The 21,099-nt window shown below is 47.1% G+C and overlaps 8 protein-coding genes across 10 annotated transcripts in view; 4 read left to right on the top strand and 4 right to left on the bottom strand.

The window, feature by feature from the left end:
* Nucleotides 1-5,574, bottom strand: part of Btk (tyrosine-protein kinase Btk29A) — a 55,742-nt gene extending 50,168 nt beyond the window's left edge. The window contains exons 1-2 of one of the 2 annotated variants that reach the window (XM_001356566.4): nucleotides 5,101-5,574; nucleotides 3,235-3,523 (exon numbers count right to left, since the gene is read on the bottom strand). In XM_001356566.4, coding sequence (XP_001356602.4) covers nucleotides 3,235-3,492 — 258 coding nt within the window. In that variant the 5' untranslated portion in view covers nucleotides 3,493-3,523; nucleotides 5,101-5,574. Of the gene's footprint in view, nucleotides 1-1,696; nucleotides 1,715-3,234; nucleotides 3,524-5,100 lie in introns of those variants that run through there. The other variant, XM_033379464.1, reaches the window with a different exon arrangement.
* Nucleotides 5,575-6,173: 599 nt separating this feature from the next.
* On the bottom strand, nucleotides 6,174-7,652 carry wol (Dolichyl-phosphate beta-glucosyltransferase wollknaeuel). The gene is made up of 4 exons (XM_001356565.4): nucleotides 7,427-7,652; nucleotides 7,188-7,362; nucleotides 6,700-7,096; nucleotides 6,174-6,638 (listed from the first exon to the last, which is right to left on the bottom strand). Exons 1-4 carry the CDS (start codon nucleotides 7,490-7,492, stop codon nucleotides 6,296-6,298), a joined length of 981 nt encoding a protein of 326 aa, XP_001356601.3. The 5' UTR covers nucleotides 7,493-7,652; the 3' UTR covers nucleotides 6,174-6,295.
* A 214-nt stretch (nucleotides 7,653-7,866) lies between these two features.
* On the top strand, nucleotides 7,867-9,895 carry Scgalpha (sarcoglycan alpha). 2 transcript variants are annotated; one of them, XM_001356564.4, is made up of 5 exons: nucleotides 7,867-8,757; nucleotides 8,819-9,223; nucleotides 9,294-9,398; nucleotides 9,485-9,616; nucleotides 9,671-9,895. In XM_001356564.4, exons 1-5 carry the CDS (start codon nucleotides 8,066-8,068, stop codon nucleotides 9,783-9,785), a joined length of 1,449 nt encoding a protein of 482 aa, XP_001356600.3. In that variant the 5' UTR covers nucleotides 7,867-8,065; the 3' UTR covers nucleotides 9,786-9,895. The 2 variants fall into 2 exon arrangements, with proteins under 2 accessions (XP_001356600.3, XP_033235357.1); XM_033379466.1 differs by lacking the exon at nucleotides 9,294-9,398.
* Nucleotides 9,896-10,102: 207 nt separating this feature from the next.
* LOC4817473 (polyprenol reductase) lies at nucleotides 10,103-11,251 on the top strand. Its single transcript, XM_001356563.4, has one exon. It carries the CDS (start codon nucleotides 10,216-10,218, stop codon nucleotides 11,185-11,187), a length of 972 nt encoding a protein of 323 aa, XP_001356599.3. The 5' UTR covers nucleotides 10,103-10,215; the 3' UTR covers nucleotides 11,188-11,251.
* Ostgamma (oligosaccharide transferase gamma subunit) lies at nucleotides 11,210-12,728 on the bottom strand. The gene is made up of 4 exons (XM_001356562.3): nucleotides 12,518-12,728; nucleotides 11,655-12,381; nucleotides 11,425-11,587; nucleotides 11,210-11,358 (listed from the first exon to the last, which is right to left on the bottom strand). The coding sequence occupies exons 1-4, from the start codon at nucleotides 12,602-12,604 to the stop codon at nucleotides 11,343-11,345; spliced, it is 993 nt and encodes a 330-aa protein (XP_001356598.1). The 5' UTR covers nucleotides 12,605-12,728; the 3' UTR covers nucleotides 11,210-11,342.
* Nucleotides 12,729-12,790: 62 nt separating this feature from the next.
* Nucleotides 12,791-14,319, top strand: Mettl14 (methyltransferase like 14). Its single transcript, XM_001356561.4, has 3 exons — nucleotides 12,791-12,960; nucleotides 13,023-13,539; nucleotides 13,599-14,319. Exons 1-3 carry the CDS (start codon nucleotides 12,895-12,897, stop codon nucleotides 14,207-14,209), a joined length of 1,194 nt encoding a protein of 397 aa, XP_001356597.3. The 5' UTR covers nucleotides 12,791-12,894; the 3' UTR covers nucleotides 14,210-14,319.
* On the bottom strand, nucleotides 14,232-15,489 carry LOC4816839 (coiled-coil domain-containing protein 97). Its single transcript, XM_001356560.4, has one exon. It carries the CDS (start codon nucleotides 15,487-15,489, stop codon nucleotides 14,284-14,286), a length of 1,206 nt encoding a protein of 401 aa, XP_001356596.4. The 3' UTR covers nucleotides 14,232-14,283.
* A 98-nt stretch (nucleotides 15,490-15,587) lies between these two features.
* On the top strand, nucleotides 15,588-20,924 carry LOC4816838 (multidrug resistance-associated protein 7). Its single transcript, XM_001356559.4, has 5 exons — nucleotides 15,588-16,130; nucleotides 16,203-18,155; nucleotides 18,224-18,909; nucleotides 18,968-19,937; nucleotides 19,998-20,924. The coding sequence occupies exons 1-5, from the start codon at nucleotides 15,770-15,772 to the stop codon at nucleotides 20,474-20,476; spliced, it is 4,449 nt and encodes a 1,482-aa protein (XP_001356595.3). The 5' UTR covers nucleotides 15,588-15,769; the 3' UTR covers nucleotides 20,477-20,924.
* Nucleotides 20,925-21,099: the final 175 nt, after the last annotated feature.

Below are 21,099 nucleotides of genomic sequence, written 5' to 3'. Positions count from 1 at the left end.
CAGTCCTCAATCCGCATTCTCATGAGATCTTATCCCATTCCAACTGCTCTCCAAAAGAAAGGGTGCTCCCATCTTCGTATCTGTCCCACTTTTAGGTATATCCATCTTCATTTCTCTATTTAACACGCATTACCTCCAGCGTGCCCGCCTCCTTTCGAAGGAAATTGTTATTTACAGCCTTAATCTGCGCGAAATGTATTAGAGAGCAGAACGAACCCGCTCGAATGGGCAGGGACGGGGGAAGAGCGAGCGGGAGAGGGAGAGACCGTAGAGAACCTGCAAAGTGTTTGCAAACAAAAAGAGTCCCAGCCCAGGTTCAATTAGCATACCACCGCGGTGAGCCATAGAAGGCACAGAAGAAAAAGGAGGAGGAGGAGGTGGAGGAGGAGGAGGAGGAGGAGGAGGTGTGTTCTACACTCTACTCGTGGGACTGGGGACTACGATTGGAGTCCAAGCTGCGATTTTTATGACAGGTTAATGACACAACCGACGACGATGTCCGCAAAACGACGACTCCAACTCCAACTCCAACTCCTATGACGATGACGATGATGATGAAGTCCAGGCGGGAGTGCAATGACTAGGTTGACTACGTGGATGGTCGGTCGGGGCTACTCAGTTGCACTCGCTGACTGGCTGACTGGCTGGCTAGCCCATTAATCAGGTACCGCTCTCTATGTCCAGGCTATGACCCCAATAAACATGACAGGACCGCTTGGACATGGAATTACAAGGAAGAAAGAAGAGCCATCGCAAGCAGCTGGAGATGGAGTTGGCGTTGGTGTTGGCGTTGGAGGAGTCACAACACATCCTCTCTACACTTTCCAAAAAGGGGGTGGCCGCGCGAATCAATCAATTAATGGAACATTTTCTACATGAGTTCATCGAACCCCGCCTCCCCCCCTCCGAACCACGAACAGCTGCAGCAGCAGCAGCCACAAAACCGTAGAGGGGTAGAAAAATGAAATGAATGGATGGGAAAATTATAGAATAATAGAGTGATTGACACTCCATGCTGTCGTGGGGTATACAACGGGTGCTTCGACTGCTGGTGGTAGTTGTCACGAGGGTTATCCCTTCTTTAGAGGTTCTTGAGGTATTAGCTTCCTTATTTTACTATCAATTGAAGCTTTTAGATCTTTTGCCTTTTCTGCCTTTTCTTCTTTAAACATTTCATTCGGAGGAAGCTGTGACTGTTCTCCTAGTATGCTGTCTACCGTTTCTACCCTTTCAAATATAAGATCATATTAATAAGATTTGCAACAAAACATTTATAACAGTTTTCCATTAATTTTCCTATCCATAAACTATTTTCAACCATTGTTTATAAATTTGTTCCTTAAAATAAAACGTTGGGTACCCATATGATCGCTTTCCCTAAAACCCACATAAGGAGGAGCTGTTCTTTCGATGATTATCTTGCAAGACCACAGATTATTCATGGAATATACTTATACATCTAGCTATTGGGCTTCCAGCACCCTTAGACATATTTACACTTTCCTTTAATAAACCAATTTTTAACAAATTTTGTTGCATCATTTTAGGCGTCGTCACCGGCACAAAACATCATCTCTTATATCTAATTCAATTGGAAAATGCAAAAACTTTATACACACAAAATAAAACAAAAAACTAGAGGAAATCCCCAAGGCTTTGCCCCATACCATACCCAGGCCATAGATAGAATGCTTACCCCAGGAGCTACAATGTTATGTAGATATTTTTGCAGCCAGAGGCGTCCAGTGGATAATCCTTTTAATTTAGGCACAGGCACACAGGATATTCGGGGTGCGGCAACAAAAACACTCACGCACGCACACACACACACACACACACACACAAGCACGCACACACACAGATACACCAATACAGCAGCAGAAGGATACACTTGAAAAACTTTCGTGCCTTGGGTGGGGCGTTGTTTCTCTTCTCTTCTCGTTTTCTCGTTTGGTTTTTTTTTCACCGTTTTTTTGGGGGATTTTTATATACGCAAAAGTATTTGAAATTGCGACTCGAATGTTCCTTTTGGTTAATATTTATAGATTCAATTCACTTTATAGATTCGGTTTTCTACATTTCAATGGAAAATGCGGCAAAATATTTTCTTTTTTAAAAGATACGAATCGAAATAAGGGTGGATTCGGGTGTTTGCCGCCCGAGAGCTGGGGGATAGATGAAAACCAATCAAATTTTCAAGGGTAGTGCAGCCGGCAAAGCTTTTCCATTTGACATAAAACAACAACACCAAATAAGTCTCGAAGGATACACAGATAAGGGGTCCTTCGTAAGGAATATGTTTTCAGCAATTATATGTGGGGAGAGATCGAGAAAATGGAGAAACAAATGCGAGAGTTCACGAGAAAAATGTAACACACGTCCGGACGCGACCAAGAACCGCTAGAAACTCCCGGCACCGGGCCGATGAACCATTCGTCCTGTCGTTCCGCCCGGCCGAGAGCCCCGTTAGCGTTCGGGTTCATCCAGGATATTCCAATTGGAATGGCAAAACGGGATAGGACACAGGACTCTTTCTGGGGGTGAGTTTTCGCCGGCTTTCTTGGCTGGCAAACAGCTGCTTTTGTGTGTGTGTGTGTGTGTATACCAACCACAAAGGTTGCTTTGGCTTCCAGTGGAGACTGGAAGGGAGGATGTGTGGGAAGCTTGGAGACTAGAGCATGGGCGTCCCAACCAAAATACCGACATTTGTTTTGAAACGAAAGCAGCCGGCTGTGTGTGGTAGAGTAACCTTTCACCCTCCCCACCATTTCTCCCACATCCCTCCAGTTGGTACGCAGATTGGATGGCAGCCGGCCGTGGATGGTAGGTGCCGTAATAACGACGCAATAAATGACGAAACCATGACGACGAGATGAGACGCACACTTGAACATGAATAATGAAGCCCACACGGACACGGCTCTCCTTTAATTTCTGTTCTGTTTTGTTCTGTTACGCCTCCTGCCGCCTGCCTCCTTCAAAGACATGCCATTGTCGAGAGCCTGACAACTGGCTAACGGATGTAACTTTTCCCCAAATGAAATATGGGAGACGAACGGGAGTGGAGTGCGGCTCATCTTTTAGGGGGGATTTGTGATCGGAAGAAGGTTTATGATAATGATTATTTTTCGATAATCGTTTACATAGATTTGGGTTTGTAGTTTATCGATTAATTATCAATGTGATCGATTTTAAATCGATTTGAAATCGATTAAATCTCCATCAGAGCACTCACCTCCACATTCTCCACATCGAAATAGCAGAGTGTCCGCTTGGTTAGCTCAAACCAACGATGTTTATAGTTGACCGGCGTGAAACGCTTCTTGTTTTGTGCCCGCTTCACCATGGAGCCGCTCTTGACAACATCGTACAGCCGCTCCGACATTTTGTCCATTTTGGCCTGAAAGGATTTGCTGCTGGAGCGGAGGGAGGCTGAAGACTTGATGCTGCCATGGTTATGGGCATTCCTCTGCATCTTAGTGCTCATCATCATAACGAGAGATGATGATGATGCCGATGATGGTCTGGAAAGGAACAAAAATATTATGGCAACCAAAATATCGTGTTAATGAAAATGTTTTATTTTTGTTAAATCTTAGAAGCAGACACCAGAAAAAAATTGTTACAACACTAGGGGACAAGGCCATAAATCTGTTCAAAGGGGGCGTGGGCGTGCGAATGTTGTGTGTGGTGGTGGTGCCCCAAGTGGTGGTGCCATTGACCGTGGAACATTGGGAGTTACCTCCGCCGCTGACTAATTGCCGTGGGCGTTCCGGCGTTCTGACATCAATCAGAATGGAAGAGGCCTCTCAGAAACACTACAGAGGGAATCGCTATGGAAGAGAGACAAGGTTTCGTCTACAAGTCAGGCAGTAAATCGAACGATTAAATGGACAATTAATTAGCCCCCGAGCGGACGACAATGTTCATCGCAGCGGATGACCTTGAACCGAACCAGTTGTACAAAACAGATTAAAGGATTACCCTGATCCTCTCTTTCTTCCTTGTGGAGAAACGAAGCGTGTAAGAGGACAAACAGAGAGAGGTAACAACAGCAATGCGCGCACTCTCTGGAATTATCACACTTCAACAAAAACGCCAGCAAGCACCAGGAGCGGAGTGGCCTCCAGGGGAGATCACTGATCGAAAGCAAAGCCCTTACGCTACTGCACAACAGGAGCGGAATGCACCAATAAGAGGGTTTTAGGGAGGTTCCCTATTCTACCGTTCGCAAAAGATAACAAGAACAGGAGCGCACTGCCACTGCCTCCAAAAAGAATATCTCCAATCACCCCCTCATAAAATAGAATCCGCTACTGCGCACACAACAAAACAGAACAAGAACAGACACGTCTGCATCTGCATCCAGCGAAAGGCAACAAGACAAAAGCGAAAAATGCGCTAGCAACAACAACAAAAATCACAAAGAGGACGCCCGCACTGTTGTTGTAGATCTGCTCTCAGCCACCTACTCCTATCCCACACCCCTGCCCCTGAACACACACACACACACTCATCCTCAAGCACTTTAATCAGGCAGAGCCGTCGCTGCAAAGAGAGCGGGGTCTTGAGCGCGACGCGCATTGGCATAAGTAATAAAAAAAAAGGATGGCAGAAGGCGCAAAATGTACATAAATCTTCCGGGAGGGGGAGCGAGACAGGGACAGGAGACAGGAGACAAGAGCTGAAGCTCTACAGAGCTCTATAGCGGGCGTGGCCTGGCAACTCGTTTTTGTTTTTTGTGACTTTGAATTTCGCCACGCAAATGGTGGCAGGGCCGTGGGTTTTCGCTTCTTTTTGCGAATGACTTTCATACTGTTTATTATTCTAAAATATGAAATTGGCAAATGTGCAGCTGGCAAATGAATTCCAATTTGAAACGGAAACCCAATCCGATCAGAAAAATATCTTGTTAGAGAGGGCTTATCGGCAAAGAACAGAGAAAGCAAATGGGATCGAAAATTTTAAAGCGCAGCTCTTGCGACTATAAAAACAATTTGTGCTGATAAAACAAAGAACAAAAGACGAAATTTGATATTACAGAAAAGAGAGAGAGAGAATGTGGGAGAGGGAACTTGTGATAACTGTGCCAACAACTTACCACAAGTGCCGTTGATTGAGCAATTTGAAGCAATGACCCGATCGAAACGCGCGACGGTGGCGGCGGCACCCGGAACAGCCGGCAAAAAATCACTTTCGTTTACGCGGCGAACAAAACGCGCGAGTCGACGACGACTAGTGGAAACGGCAACCGACCGGATTGTTCAGCATGCATTTGCATACTTACCGCCTGTGGGATATGGAGGCAAAAAAATTATAAACAATATCGAAGGCACAGCTGTGACACGCACACATCCATCACACACACACATACACAGCCACATGCAATGAGCAACAGGCGGCGACGCAGCCGAGAATATCCTATATATGTTGCTTGATAGCGTTGCATTCACGGATTAGCTTAATCTTTTATAAACATTTCCTGCAATCACTTGTTTTGAATTTAAAACAAAAATCGCTATCAAAACCGAAGGAAACGGCGCCGACGCAACCTTCAGCCGCAGTGTGACCGAAAACACGAAATTACCCCACTCAAGCGCCCTTTTTTTAAACCGAACTACAACTTGAGTTCATCCACGGAAAATAATAATTCTTCTGGTATATCCATCCTTTCCTTCATCTTTTCATTCAAAAAAGATCACAGTATCTTTTACCTGAACTGTGCTAAAAGTCTTCTTCATCCGTTTCGGTGGCTTATTTACATAGCAGCTGGTCAACAACGGGCTAATCGATCGGAAATCATATTACTCGATTTTGATATTCTGTCTAATGTTACTAGCTAACTAGGACCCGAAGCTCTGAACACATAGTTTTATCAGATTAATAAATCACTTTTGCTACAAGACTGGCTAGCTTGAACTACTCCCTTTTAGTGGATTCTTTATAAAATTGGGATTAAAAAAAGGTAAGAAAAAATAATGTTTACATGGCAACTACATGGTAACTACGCATGTAGATCCTGTTGATTTTTGCAGCCAGCGATCGATATACGATATAAATAGTTACTTTTTACTAAAAATACCGAAACTTACTAAAATACTGCACAACGATAACAGATCTTGAAATGAAGGCGCCAACTCAATTAAGGTTGAAGATTTCTTATTTTGACAAAAATACTGTGTGCTTACATATTTATTATACCTTTTTTACGAGGCCTACAAAAATAGATATACGAGCTTTCATTAAGCAGGAAATAGCAGAAATTTCGATTCAAAATGCGTGTGGGAGAATGGATTTCAGTTTTCCTTCTTCTCGATGGCAGCAATGCGCCAGGCGCCCACCGTATACCGCAGCCAGATCATGCCCAGATCGCTACCCATCTGCAGCCACGACCAGAATGGCGTCAGTTTCGAACCATCAATCTCTGTCCAGCGCACAGCCACCTCGGACATGGGCAGTTTCAGCCGCTCGGCGAGATACAGCAGCTCCACATCGAAGGCCCAGCGTTGGACATGGAGGCTGGTGAATAGTTTTCGGGCCGTGGATCGTGTAAATAGCTTAAAGCCGCATTGGGTGTCGCGTACAGAGCGCACGGCAAAGAGCCAGACGAGTGTGTGGAAACCATGCATCAGGATGGTGCTGGAAGCAGAGGATTTTTCATTAAGAATAAGATTAATTTTAAAATTGTTTTCCTGCTTACCGGAAAAAACTGCGACTGGCAATAGCATCATCCTCTAGATGAGCCCTAGAACCAATGGCTATGCCATCGTGTCGCCAATCTGACGCCAGGCTGGACAAAGATTCCTCCAGCTTGTCGTAGTCTGCGAATTTGGTAGCACCATCCGCATCGGCAAAGAGCAACTGCCGCCCTCGGGCACTTAGAACGCCCATACGGACGGCTCCACCCTTGCCACGATTCTCCACGAGCTCCATGACACGAACTTTGTCGGCTCCGTGCTTCTTGGCATAGCGCAGGGCCACAGAAACAGTGGCATCGGCACTACCATCACTGACGACAATCACCTCGTAATTGAAACTGGATTTACCTTTTGATTTCTCCTCGAGGAAGGCCAGGCACTCATCCAACATGGAAGGCACTATAAATGTACGACAAATCATGTGATGATTACTCATGCTGAGGAGCTCCCATACGCGGTCATTCATCATGAAAGGCAATTAACAACATACAACGCTTCTCCTCATTGTAGGCCGGCACAATCACGCTCAGCTCCAATGTTGGGGCATCCTCAATGCTGGGAAAGGCCACCGTTTGTATGCTCTGTGGATCCAAAAAGGACTTCTCATCCGAGTGTCTCACTATATTCGGATAGGGTTTTGTTTTATACAGCACCACAGCCACAATCTGTACAAATCAAAGAAATATCAAGACTTTTTCCACCTGGGTGTGTGTGTGTTCGGTGGCATACCACAAAGCCCGTCGCGACTGCTGTCGCAAGCAGATAAAATAATAACTGGAGCAGACAGGGACACATTGTGGTTTGATTGGGGCTACCTGTTAGCAGACAACATTACTTCTCCAGTTTGTGCGAGATAAAAAACGCGCAAGCCACGTATTTTTTCTTGGAATTTTGTTGCCGAATTTTGCAGCTGATAAAACAGCTTAGAGATGAGCCAATGACTGATAAAAACTATCGTTTACAATGTTGGTTTATGTTGATTATGTTCACTATTAGAGGGTTTCTTTTTACTGTTAAAAAATTAACTACCAAGCAACAGGTTATTTTTTTAATTCATATCTATTTGATTTGCTATTGTATGCTTCAAATGCAATGCAGTTCACACCTATCGCGAACACTGCACATCTCTAAGTGGGGCTGAACCTTAACAATATATACCAGAAAAATACTGAAGTGCCATGGAAATTCGCTGGCAGACTGTAAACCGTTTTTGGAGTTCAAATCTTCCACAACATTAATCATTTTAATAATAATGTACAAAGTTATATGATATGGTTCCTAAGAGAGACACCCACTCAACAGGTCTTTTAGTTTCCACCCACGCGACACACAAAATGCGCCTGCGCTCTCTTTTGAAGAGCACGAGAGATGGTGAGGTGCCTCTGCCTCTCCCGGCCAGATACACACCATGGGAATTTTTCATCGCAACTAGAGGCCACCAATTTTGTTTATGGTCAATTAAAATGTCAATGTGAATCGGTGACACCCCCTAAAATGCAGTTATTACTCCTAATCGTTGCTGCATTGGCCTGCCTTTGCCTCTGCAATGGAGCAGCCGGCGGCACGTTGCAGGCAAATGTGGGTGAACTTTTTACGTACAAAATTGAACCGCATTTGTTCAATTGGACGCACCAGGTAATCAGCGAACAGTTCAGCTATCGCCCGACAATGCGTAACTATCCGGATCTGCCCACCTGGATGAGGTACGAGTACAGCCACGAGTATCATGCGGGCTTTCTCTACGGCACTCCGCCGGAAACGGAGGCGGGCAAGGCCCTCAGCATCGAGGTGATTGCCTTGAATCGTCAGAATTTTGAGACACGCATCACGGACTTGGCCATGTCTGTGTGCCAGAAGTTTCCCACACCGAATGTTGTGCAAATGAAGATCGATAATCTCAATTGGGTGCATCTCATGGACCCGGGACGAGTGGAAAACTTGCGTAACATCTTCCGCAAGGATCTGTGGCCTAGCAGCAAGGAGGATCTCAGTGTTGTGTTCATGGAATCGGCCGTCAATATGGGCGGACGCCTGCCGCTGCGTCCACAGCAGCGTGAAGGGTGAGCCGCTGAAAAATATATCTATCTATCCAAGAAATGATATCGAGAGCCTTCTTTCCAGAGTCATTGTCCATGTGGGCAGCGTGGCTCAGTTCTCGCCGCGCCTGAAGGAGCTCCAAGAGGAAGTGCGTCCGCTGTATAAGCTGCCGTCGTGCACATACAAGCGCACTTCGGTGCAGAAGATCTTTGAGAACGTGGGCTTCAAGCTGGATTGGTGCGCCTTTAAGATGGTCGGCTTGGAGTCGCCCACGGAGATACTCTACCACAGCGGCAAGCAGCAGAACGAGCAGCAGCCAAGTGGTGACGAGCAGTTGCACAACGATCGCTGGATGGGCATCACGCGTGAGGATGTGCCCCGTCGGAACTACATCGATGAGTTTGCCTTTGCCTTTGCCATACCCGGCATGATATTTGCCATCCTAATAGGCATGCTCTCGGCGGTCTTATGCTTTCAGCACCAAAAATTGTGAGTCTGAACGGATGAGCCAAAAATTGATGGGATTTTTATTATTTTTGTTTCCCTTTTTGGTCTTTAGTTCCGATCCGCACTCTGAGTTTTTCTTTGCAAACATTTTTCACATCTGCGAAGAGTCTTGTGCGCAAGCGCCAAGCGATTCTGAGACGGATCATGAATCCGAAAGGTGATATTCGAATTTATGTGTTTTCATTTTAATATCTAGGACCATTTTAAGCCAATAATTTAACCACTCTTTTGACTTACTTTCAGCTCGGTTTTCTTTGAATCTCCCATATCCTCCACGGTGCAGATGGTCAAGTGTGCGGATCAGCCTCTTACTACCTTGAAAAGCCTTAAAGACCCCAATTTTCTTTTGGACAATACCAGCATGCGTTCTCAGAGGTACACAAACAATTATTTGTATAACTCTCTTATTCACAATTGTATTTATTACAGTCCCAGCAACAGCTTTTATCAGCTAGACTGTGGCGCCGCCTCTAGCATTTATCCTCGTCCTAAGCCGCCGCCTTACACTGGCGGCACTTTGGGGCGCAATGGCGTGGACATATGACAAATGTCGCCGAGAGTGCTCTATTGTTAACAAAAAGAAAAGCGCTTTATTACAAGATACTGATCCACAATACAACAAAAGCAATATTGCAGGTTAATCAATCGCTTAACGTACATATACCTACCGGAAACACACAAATCAACCATATCGTATTAATCAATTTATATACATTTGTAGTAGCATAGCATATACACATATAACCGAAAATAGTTTTGCAGTTTTGAATAGTGGCAATAAATAAATAATTGATTTTTAAAAAGCGCGGTCCTACCTGTTATCGATTCCTGGTTAAGCAGTATGTAATTGCCATTCACAGGGAACAGCTTTCGCCGCCAGTTTTCTGTTTTCTAGAGTGCTGATAATGAAAGCTGAGAGAAAGTTTCTGGCATTTGAATATAGTTTTTACATAAGAACAATCTGAAACTTCGCAATGGTGCTCGCCATAATCAGCTCCCTCGAGGAGCTCATCGATCAGTACAACGTAAACCTCACACAACTGGTATTCTGCATCTTCATCACAACCATCGTGTTCTTTGGGAGTTTGATGACCCTTGTGGAGTCACATTTGCCGAATAGTATACGCCAGTCGTTTCGTTATGGCAAGCACAGGCACAAGGGTGAAGCCGATGCGCTGGTCAGTTATTTGGAGGTTCCCAAAGGCTGGTTCAAGCATTTCTACATCTTTGCCTTTGGTTGGTCCCTGCTGGCGCTGTATTTGATAGTCAGCTCCATTGCCAGCCAATCTGCGGCGCCGGAATATGCTCTCGGCTTTCTGGACCTGGTGTGCGGCGGTGCCACCAATCGGAAGGTGCAAGTGGACTCTACGACGGCTCTGCTGGGTACAGTTCTGCTCACATTGCAGTGCATTCGCCGCTTCTACGAGACGAATTTTGTGCAAATCTTCTCGAAGCACAGCAAAATGAACCTGTCGCACTATGCCGTTGGCTATGTACACTACTTTGGGGCCATTGTCTCTCTGCTGTCCAACACGGCCGGTTTTGTGCGCGGATCGCAGCCCACGGAGTTTACGCCCAAGAACTTGTCCCAAATACAAATCATCTACTTTTTGGTGTTTATGTTCGCCTGGCATCAGCAGTACTCGAGTAATATGATATTGGTAAACCTACGGAAAGATGCCAAAACGGGTGCCGTGAAGACAGAACAGCATTTGCTGCCCAAGGGCGGGTGGTTCAATCTGTTATCCTCCCCACACATGTTCTTTGAGGTGGTCATGTACTTCTGTCTGGCGGATCTGTTCACGCCAGTGCGCACCTGGAAGCTGGTGTTCCTTTGGGTGGCCAGCAATCAAACGATCAACGCTCTGCTCACCCATCAATGGTACAAGGAGACTTTTAAGGATTATCCCAAGCGACGGCGTGCCATTCTTCCCTATCTGCTGTGATCAAATCCGTTTATTGTACAAATAATTTAGTAGTGGAATTTATTAAAGTCGTTTTTTACACACACGCACAAAATCGGTGCTTCGTTTACTCAGATTTTTAACTACAAAACTATGTAATGTACGGGCGGGGAAACAGGGACATTGCGCAGTCGATTCTATTTGAACAAGAAACTGAAAGAAAAAAATTGAGAAATTAATGTCTTAGTCAGTGGAAATCGTTCTGGGAGGAACACTTACCTATAGGGATAACCTTGCGCCTTGGAGCGGAACACAGACAGTAAAAAGGAGAAGAATACTGTCACAAGAACTAAACCAACCATGGCCATTATTCTGTTTTTATTATGACCCTTTGACGTACCCGATTCGATGAGCAATATCATACCCAAGACAATCATGGCATCTGCGAATTCAAAAACAATACATTAAAATACATATAATACATACAAATAAATATATATAAATCTTACTCAGAAACATGACAATATATGTCTCCACCACCAGTTGTCCCTGCGATGAGCCGTGTATGTAGGCGACGCCACCATTCTGTGACTTGTGAACCAATGGGGGGCCACGAATGTGATTCCACATTTGACCGGAAATCATGGCAAAGCAAAAGAACACAGCAATGGCGCCCCACAGGTTCTTGTTGTACAGGAATTCCAGATTATTACGGCGTATGTACAAAAAGCTGCCCACCAGTGCCACCAGCGTGATCATTGCCACAGTTCCCGAATAGTTGGGTGGACGGAAAATTCGTATGGTCACATCCACACGTTCGGCCACAAATTTGGCTATCGAATCGGCTGCAAATCCCACACGGTGTATGTCCATGGTGTCGGCACCCTTGGGCTTTCCTTTGGCAGGGAAATGCATGAACACAGGGGCAGTGTTCAGGCGCAGCAATTGGAACACCTCGGAGCCCTCATCAAAGTCTACCATGGCAAAGAATAGTTTGTTGGAATAGACCGAGGAGAAGCGGTAGGAGTTGGCGACAATTGCAAACTCGTCGTGGGCATGACGACATATCTGGCATTGACGTGACGGCGCCAGCGCCGTAAGCATCACAATCATTGAATAGTTTCGTGGAGAATTTTTCACATATTCCCGGAATTTGGGTCCATTGAAACGCAGCAGAGGCTTCTTAGCATTCATTTCCACAAGGTTTTGTACTTTTTCCGATAAAGAGAGGCCCGTCTGCAAGTATAAAGAACGCCCATAATGTTTATCTCTTTGGATTAGTGCTTGCCGGCACGGCACGGCACCCCCAACTCCGGACTAGATTCTTTGGGACTCAGAACCCAGGCCGAAAGTGACGTGGCCACAAACAAACCTTTGGTTTTGCCTGTGCGGCTGCATAGATCAGGCAGACGGCGAGCACGACTAGTGCGCCCAGCAGCGTGTTGCGCACCAGCCTCATTATGCCAGTAAATTACGTTAACAATTTGCACTATTTATAAGCAAAATCACAGTAAAAACGTTTTAATAAAAAATATTTTTTCCGGCGACGCATGCAGCTGATTGTGAATGGCCACTGTTCTGCGGCGCTGCCAACCTGCTTGGATATATGTGGACATTCGCTGTGACCGTCAAATTTATCAATAATCGATAGTCGACAAAGCGACGGCAAATTTTTTTGTCCCTTATTTTAAGTTAAAAGTTTTTGTCTATATTAACTATATATTAAGCTATTTACTCGTATTCATAATCATGAGCGATGTCCTGAAGAGCTCCCAAGAGCGCTCCCGCAAACGCCGGCTACTTCTGGCCCAAACTGTAAGCTAAAATTAACTTGAAAAAAATGCACTATAAATTAAATTTTTTATGTACCCCTACAGCTTGGTTTGTCCAGTGTGGATGAGTTGAAGAAGGTCCTGGGCAATTCAGAGGACACCAACAGCAGCCGTCAGCTCAGCGCCGGCGGTCAACGTGACGAGGAGGATGGAGGCGCTTCCTCATCAAAAAATGCACCCAGCGAAACTATTTATAGGGACTCATCCACATTTCTAAAGGGCACACAATCCTCCAATCCGCACAATGACTACTGCCAGCATTTTGTGGACACGGGCCAAAGGCCGCAGAACTTTATACGCGACGTTGGGCTGAAAGATCGCTTCGAAGAGTACCCGAAACTGAGGGAATTGATTAAACTAAAGGACAAGCTCATCCAGGATACGGCCTCGGCTCCGATGTACTTGAAGGCGGACCTAAAGACACTGGATGTAAAGTCTTTGGGTGCCAAATTTGATGTGATCCTTATTGAGCCGCCGCTAGAAGAATATGCACGGGCAGCGCCTGCTGTGGCCACAGTCGGTGGTGCACCGCGTGTCTTCTGGAATTGGGATGAAATACTCAGTAAGTGAAAAGAGTTTAGCAACCATAAGTGGTCTTTGGTAAAGGTTTTCCTCTTGCAGATTTGGATGTGGGTGAAATCGCCGCTCATCGTTCGTTTGTCTTTCTCTGGTGTGGCTCTTCCGAAGGCCTGGACATGGGTCGTAATTGCCTGAAGAAATGGGGCTTTCGCCGGTGCGAGGACATCTGCTGGATACGCACAAACATCAGCAAGCCCGGACATTCCAAGCAACTGGAGCCGAAGGCCGTCTTTCAACGCACCAAGGAACACTGCCTGATGGGCATCAAGGGCACTGTACGACGCTCCACCGATGGGGATTTTATCCATGCCAATGTCGACATAGATCTGATTATATCCGAGGAAGAGGAATTTGGCAGTTTCGAGAAGCCCATCGAGATCTTTCACATCATCGAGCACTTTTGTCTGGGCCGCAGGCGTTTGCATGTGTTTGGTAGAGATTCGAGCATCAGGCCGGGCTGGCTTACGGTGGGACCGGAACTAACAAACTCCAATTTCAATGCGGAAACGTATCAAACTTACTTTGCCGAGGCCCCAGCCACCGGTTGCACCAGTCGCATTGAGCTCTTGCGGCCCAAGAGTCCGCCGCCGAATAGCAAGGTGTTGCGTGGTCGTGGACGCGGTTTTCCACGTGGCCGTGGCAGACCAAGATAGTAGCAAAGACAGTAGGAGTCGCTAAATTACTCAAATTGCATGTATTTCTAGTTTTTAAGATCTAAAATTAAAGACTAATGCTGCTGCAGACTGTGGTGGTTGTTCAGATGCCTCATATAAACGTCTAATTCGTCTTCGCTGGAGGATGCTTCGTCTGGCTTGTCCACTGGCTGCTCCACCTCTTCATCGCTGGGCTCGAAATACGCATCTTCCTCGTCTTGTTCGATTAGTTTTAGATCATCTAACGTAGAATCATCGTCCACTGCTGTGTAATCAAAGTCTTTATCCTCGCCGCTGAGAAAGCGTTCCTTCATCATGCTTAAGAACTCGTTGCGCAGCAGTTCACGCTCCCCAGGATTGTAGTATTCCGGAGTGGAGATTTTTGTTACTTTTAGTGTAGCTGGAGACACCACGTTTTGACTGGTGGAGCAGGCAATGGGGGCATCTTCTTCGAATTCACCCCATTGACGGCGGCAAGCGGCAGGCACTTCAAAATCCTCATACACAACTGGCGGGAGCTCCTCTTCCTCCTCCTCTTCTGGGGATGCATGAACCTCGGATATCTGTGGCTCAACTCGAGCCTCAGATGTCCTGCGACTGCTGGACGAAGCCACCACAGGTTCTTCAACTTCCTGCCGCTCCTGTGGCTTTTCTTCCTCCTCTTCCATGGCTGTCTGTAGCTGTGTTCTCTCCAGCAATTCATCGCGTTGCTTCTTCTCCAGCGTGTGCATTAGTATGCCCGAAAAGCTGGTGTTCCTCACATCATAGCTGTCCCTCGCCTTCTTTTCTTTCTCCGTGAGGTATTGGCCGACCAATTCCTGATAGAGATCCGGTGCCCGCTGCATCATCTCGTGCTGGCTGAAGTATTCCCCTTTCTGTAAGAGCTGTTGCAAGGCCTGATAGCGTCGATTCTTCACACAGACGGTGCGAGTGTTCAGCTTTCGTTTGAAGTCCTCCAGGAGCAGGCACATCTCCTCAAGGTTTTCCTCCGCTTTAATGGGCTCCCGAATGGCCAGGGACTGGAAACTGCTCAATTGGCTGGCATTCAGGAAGCTGCCAAAGCGTATGAGAAAGTTCTCGCGGTTCTTCTCGAATGATTCTTGGGCGATTTGCTGCTTTTCGACGAAGGGCAGTTCCGGATCATCGATTTGCTGCGACTTGAAGATGATCTTGTCATTTTCAGCCAGTGACTTGAATATGTCCATGAGTTGGCTGGGCAAGGAGGCGCCAGTGCCATTGCCCTGAGCCCCAGAATCGTCCACTCCATCGCCTGTGGTCATATTTATTGCACAAATAATTGTAAACAAATGCTGCTTCTTTCTACTGCCAATTGCCATTCACAGGGATATTCCGATTCCGCCTCAAGTTGGCAGCACGCCAATAAAAATATAGCGGCCTGTATTTTTACAATGGTTCCTTCCCCCTAGTTGCTTTTATCAGCTCACCCCGCGCTTTGTTTAACAACGATTAGTGGTGCAAATATGCAATACGGTGATGACTAATTATCAGAACGGCGCCAAAGCGTACAACTAAGCGGAAACCACCGTCCGTTCGATCAGAATGTCGGATATTGATTGGAAGAGTTTCTCCTGGAACTGGACAGAATTCTGTCCGACGGGTCTGAAACCGTTTGCTAACGATACAAACGATCTGCTGCCCTGCTTCCAGAAGATATTGCTCCAGCTGCCCATCTATTATATATTTGCGGCCATATCCGCCTACAATTTCGGCAATCAGACGCGACAAGTCGTACGGAATAAGACGCAACTCCGGCTATTGTCATGCCGCACAATACTCAGCATTGTGCTGGCTCTGCTACCCGTAGCCAAGATATTTGTATTCCATCGCGAGGGCATTCCACTCTATGCGGTCGACACTCTGGTGGTTGCCGCCGAATGCATTATGTGGGTGGTACACAGCGGTAAGAGGGAGGAGGAGCAGCTGCTATTTGTGATCGTTTTGACCGCAGCATTTCTTTTTTTTGCATCTGTAGGTTTCCTGCTGACGGCTCGACACTCTGGCGACATTAGTCATCGCGGCACTCTCCTCACCAATGTTGTCTGGCTGACGATTGTCGTTTTGGATGGCGTCTGGCTGCGCACCAGTCGGCATTTCGACTGGTGGCCCTGGAGCCTGGTCACTCTACTATGTGATCTTCTCTATGGGGCCACGCTGCTGCCCACGGGCTCAGCAGTGTACTCCAGTCAGCCACGTGGCGGTGCGAGCAGAGAAGATGAAGCCTTGCTCTCCAATCGCTATACTTACTTTCATTTCGACATGAATGAAGCTCACTTGGGGCATGCCCAGGATGAGGCCAACTGGGCGTCGCGTTTCCTCTTCCATTGGGTGCATCCTCTGATTGCCAAAGGAGTGGCCGGAAAGCTGCGAAAGATTGAGGATCTCTTTGATCTCCCGGATGCCTTGAATATCACGCGATTGAGCGAGCGCCTGCACCTGGCACTCTCGCAGTCCCAGAGCCTCTGGCGTGCCCTGCACAAGTGCTTTGGTTTGGAGTTTTACCTCATTGGACTCCTGCGACTTGTGGCCGATTTGAGTGGCTTTGCGGGTCCCCTGCTGCTGGGCGGACTCCTGCGGCAGGGCCAGGACACGGACTCGGATTCGTCGCAGGCCTACTACTATGCTCTGGGGCTGTTTGGCAGCACTCTGCTGTCCGCCTTGTGCTCCACACACTTTGATTGGCGCATGGCCATGGTGTCGATGAAGATGCGGGTGGGCGTGGTCAACAGTATCTACCGGAAGGCGCTGGAGGCCCGTGGCATCAAGGAAAGCAAGCCGGATATGCTGAATCTGATGTCCACGGACACAGATCGCATTGTAAACTCTTGCATTAGTTTTCACTTCTTCTGGAGCATACCCTTCAAGCTGTTTACGACACTGTATCTACTGTATCTGCAGCTGGGCGCCGCCTTCCTGGCGGGTGTGCTCTTTGCCGCCATGCTGATACCTATTAATCGCTGGCTGGCCAAACGGATTGGCATCTATTCGAGTGGCCTGATGACGGCCAAGGATGCCAGGCTGTCGGCCACCACAGAGACCATGCAAGGAGCAAAACAGATCAAAATCAATGCCTGGGAGGATATATTTATCACGAAAATACGTGGCCTAAGGCAGGAGGAACTGAGATTTCTATCGAAGCGGAAGTATCTGGATGCCATGTGCGTGTATTTCTGGGCTACGACACCGGTGTTGATGTGCCTGCTCACCTTCGGTGTGTCTGTCTTGATGGGCAATAAACTGGTGGCCTCGACGACCTACACGAGTGTGGCGCTGCTTTATATGCTCATTGGACCACTAAATGCCTTTCCCTGGGTCCTCAATGGTCTCATCGAGGCTTGGGTATCCATCCGACGCGTGCAACAGCTGATGGACGTACCCAATTTGGATTATTCCAGCTACTACAATCCCATAATGCGTGGAAGCGGCGGGGAGAACACTTCTCTGAATGCACCAAAGACCAGTGTGCTGCAGATGAAGGGCGCCACGTTCACCCACGACAGCCAGGAGGGAGAAGCACCCACTGTTGCCATACCCTTTCGCCTTAAGGACATTAATGTGGACTTCAAAGCGGGACAGCTCATTTGCATCGAGGGACCTATTGGTGGGGGCAAGAGCACCTTCCTCTCGGCCATTGTGGCCGGTCTCCAATGCACCGATGGCGAGGTCTGTGTTCAGGAGCTAACCACTGGCTTTGGCTATGTACCACAGTCGCCTTGGCTGCAGCGTGGCACCATACGCGACAACATCGTGTGGGGCGCCCATTTCGACGAGCAATGGTACAAGAGTGTCCTCTACGCCTGCGCCCTGGAGGAGGATCTGCAGATCTTGGGCGGGGATCTTGTTGGCGTGGGCGAGAATGGTAGAACTTTGTCCGGAGGCCAACGTGCCCGAGTTGCTTTGGCCAGAGCCGTTTATCAGGATAAGAAAAGTGAGAGGGTTTAGAGCCAGGCTCTGGTTCTTTTCTGTTTTTGTTTGCTAATCCTTTTTTGATTTCAGTTTATCTGCTGGATGATGTACTCTCCTCGCTGGATGCCCATGTGGCCAGGCACATTATCAAGCATTGTATACTCCGTTTGCTGAAGCACAAGACCCGGATTGTGGTCACGCGTAGTGTGCCCCTGTTCTTCCATGCCAATCAGATACTGCAGGTGAAGGATGGCCAGCTGGGACCCAGTGAATACATGACACAAAGCATTGATCTCAGCGAAGAGGATGTGGACGAAGACGATGCGGGTCAGCCAGTGCGTCGCCGTTCCGTGGAGATATCCAATCAGGATGACAATCGGAGCGTAGACAGTCTGCTGATCGAGGAATCCCGGGAATTTGGGCATCTATCGAGCAATGTTTTTGCCTGCTATTGGCGTGCCGTCACGTCACCCTTGGCCTTCGCCGTTCTGTTTTTTGTGCTGCTCATGCAGATGACCAGGAATCTGAGTGATGCCTGGCTGGCGCATTGGGTCACAGAGACCACACTGGATCCCCATTCGAATGACACATCGCTGGAGCATCTGTTGGGTAACGACTCGGCATCGGGTCATACCACTGGTTTCTATCTGGGCATCTTCACGGCCATTGCGGTGACAAATTCTTTAGCCACGCTGGCCAGGGCCTTCATCTTTGCCTATGCTGGCATCAAGGCGGCTATTTTCATGCACGAACAGCTCCTCAAGAAAGTCATGTTTGTGAGTATCTGCTCGAGAGGGAGCACTATTGCGTATTCTAATTGGTATTCTTCCTTAGGCCAAGTTCAACTTTTTCGACATTACCTCCGTGGGACGCATCCTGAATCGTTTCTCCTCCGATACGAACACTGTGGACGATTCGCTCCCTTTTATACTCAACATTCTGTTGGCACAATTGGCGGGACTGGTGGGTGCCCTCTGTGTCAGTCTGTATGCCATGCCCTGGCTGGGTCTGGTCATCATTCCGATGGTACCGATCTACCTCAATCTGCAGCAAAGCTATCGCCATGCCTCGCGGGATATTAAGCGTTTGTCGAGCAATGCCATGTCCCCGCTTTACACACACTTTACGGAGACGCTTCAGGGTTTAACAACGATCAGGAGCATGAGGGCAAGTCCTCGCTTTCAGAGGGACTTCCAGGTGAAGCTGGAGGAGAGTATCAAGGCGCAATTGACGCAGTCAGCGGCTCAACAGTGGCTGGCCCTGCGTATGCAGTTGCTCGGCACGCTGCTGGTGGGTGGTGCGGGTCTCCTAGCCGCCATTACAGCCTCGCATGCAACGAATCCCGGTCTGGTTGGGCTGTGTATCTCCTATGCTCTCTCGATTACGGGACAGCTGGGGGATCTGCTGCATGCAGTGGCCGAAACGGAGCAGGAACTGGTTGCCGTCGAACGTGTGGATCAGTATCTGCAGTTGGAGGGCGAACAGAATGCCTCGGGCAGTGCAGATCCTCCATTTGGCTGGCCCACACAGGGCGTCCTCCGCTTTCAGGAGGTTCAATTAAGCTACAGGGAGCATCTGATACCGGCCCTGCGTGGCATCAGCTTCGATACGGAGGCGTTCGAGCGCATTGGCATTGTGGGGCGTACTGGTGCGGGCAAGACGTCTGTTCTGGCTGCCCTGCTGCGTGTGGCACCGCTCTCCCAGGGAGAGATACGACTGGATCAGGTGAATCTAAAGACTTTGCCGTTGAGTGTACTTCGGGAGAGAATAGGAGTCATCACCCAAGAGCCTTTCCTCTTCGAAGGTGCGTCCAAAATATTGGCAACATTTTATAATTTCTAATGAATCTTTTTCTTGTTTCCAGGAACTGTGCGGGAAAATCTGGACCCCCGTCATGGCTTCTATGACTCGGAGATCTGGCATGCCGTCAAAAACTCGGCGGCGGCTACGCTGTTGGTGCAACAGCTGGGCGGCCTGGATGGTCGCGTAGAGCAGTGCGGCAATAATTTATCTGCTGGACAGCGGCAGCTTCTATGTCTCGCTCGAGCATTGCTGAAGAACGCCAAAGTTGTGTGCATCGATGAGGGCACCTCCAATTTGGACGATGAATCCGATCTGTGCATGCAGCAGGCGCTACGCAATGCCTTCAAGAGCTGCACTTTGCTGTTTATAGCCCATCGGTTGCGTGGCCTGCAGGCCATGGATCGCATTATTGTCCTAGACGATGGTAGGATCTGTGAGGAGGGCAAACCGCAGGAGTTGGCCCATAATACAGCGACTATTTTCCATGGCATGTTAGTGGCCCAGGACATCAGTCCCGAGGATTTTACTAGGCTGGACTAGGACACACGAAAAACGATTGTGAGGATACTAGCTAATGTTAGGTATCCTTGTAAATATGTCGATACTACTTGTACAATTCTCGATTGTATTATTGTTTTAGTTAATATTTAATTTGTTTTAAACGATTCACCATGAATCGCCATAAACCAACGAGTTCCGATTGCAAATATAACAATTATATTTTGTTTTTAGTTTTATTTCTAAATTTATTTAAGCCAAATATCAATTTAACAATTTTAATTATATTTAAATTATATTTGTAGTCAAAAAAGCCAAAAAAAAAGGTAAAAATTGTAAGCGAGTTCCTCTTAAAAATAACAATCCTATTTTGCTTTGTCTTATTTCTGCATTTATTTAATCAAAAAGTGAATTTGATTTTTGTATGGGACTTTCCCTATTAATCCTTTATCCAAACCATTTGGCAATAAAAATAATAATTGTATGCATTTACTTTGTTTCTTGTTTTATTTCTAAATTTTATTTAAGCCAAATATGAATTTAACAATTTTAATTTATATTAAAGAAGCCAAAAAAACAAAAAAACCTACAGATTATATAGTTGGTGTTATACAAAAAATGTTATTGAACTTTAATTTTAGTTTCAGTGTGTGTTTTAAGTGTTT

This window comes from Drosophila pseudoobscura, chromosome 4, assembly GCF_009870125.1.
Source record: "Drosophila pseudoobscura strain MV-25-SWS-2005 chromosome 4, UCI_Dpse_MV25, whole genome shotgun sequence".
In the NCBI taxonomy this organism is placed as follows: domain Eukaryota; kingdom Metazoa; phylum Arthropoda; class Insecta; order Diptera; family Drosophilidae; genus Drosophila; species Drosophila pseudoobscura.
Note: the sequence above shows the minus strand (reverse complement) of the source record. Positions and strands in the feature narration are given on the sequence as shown.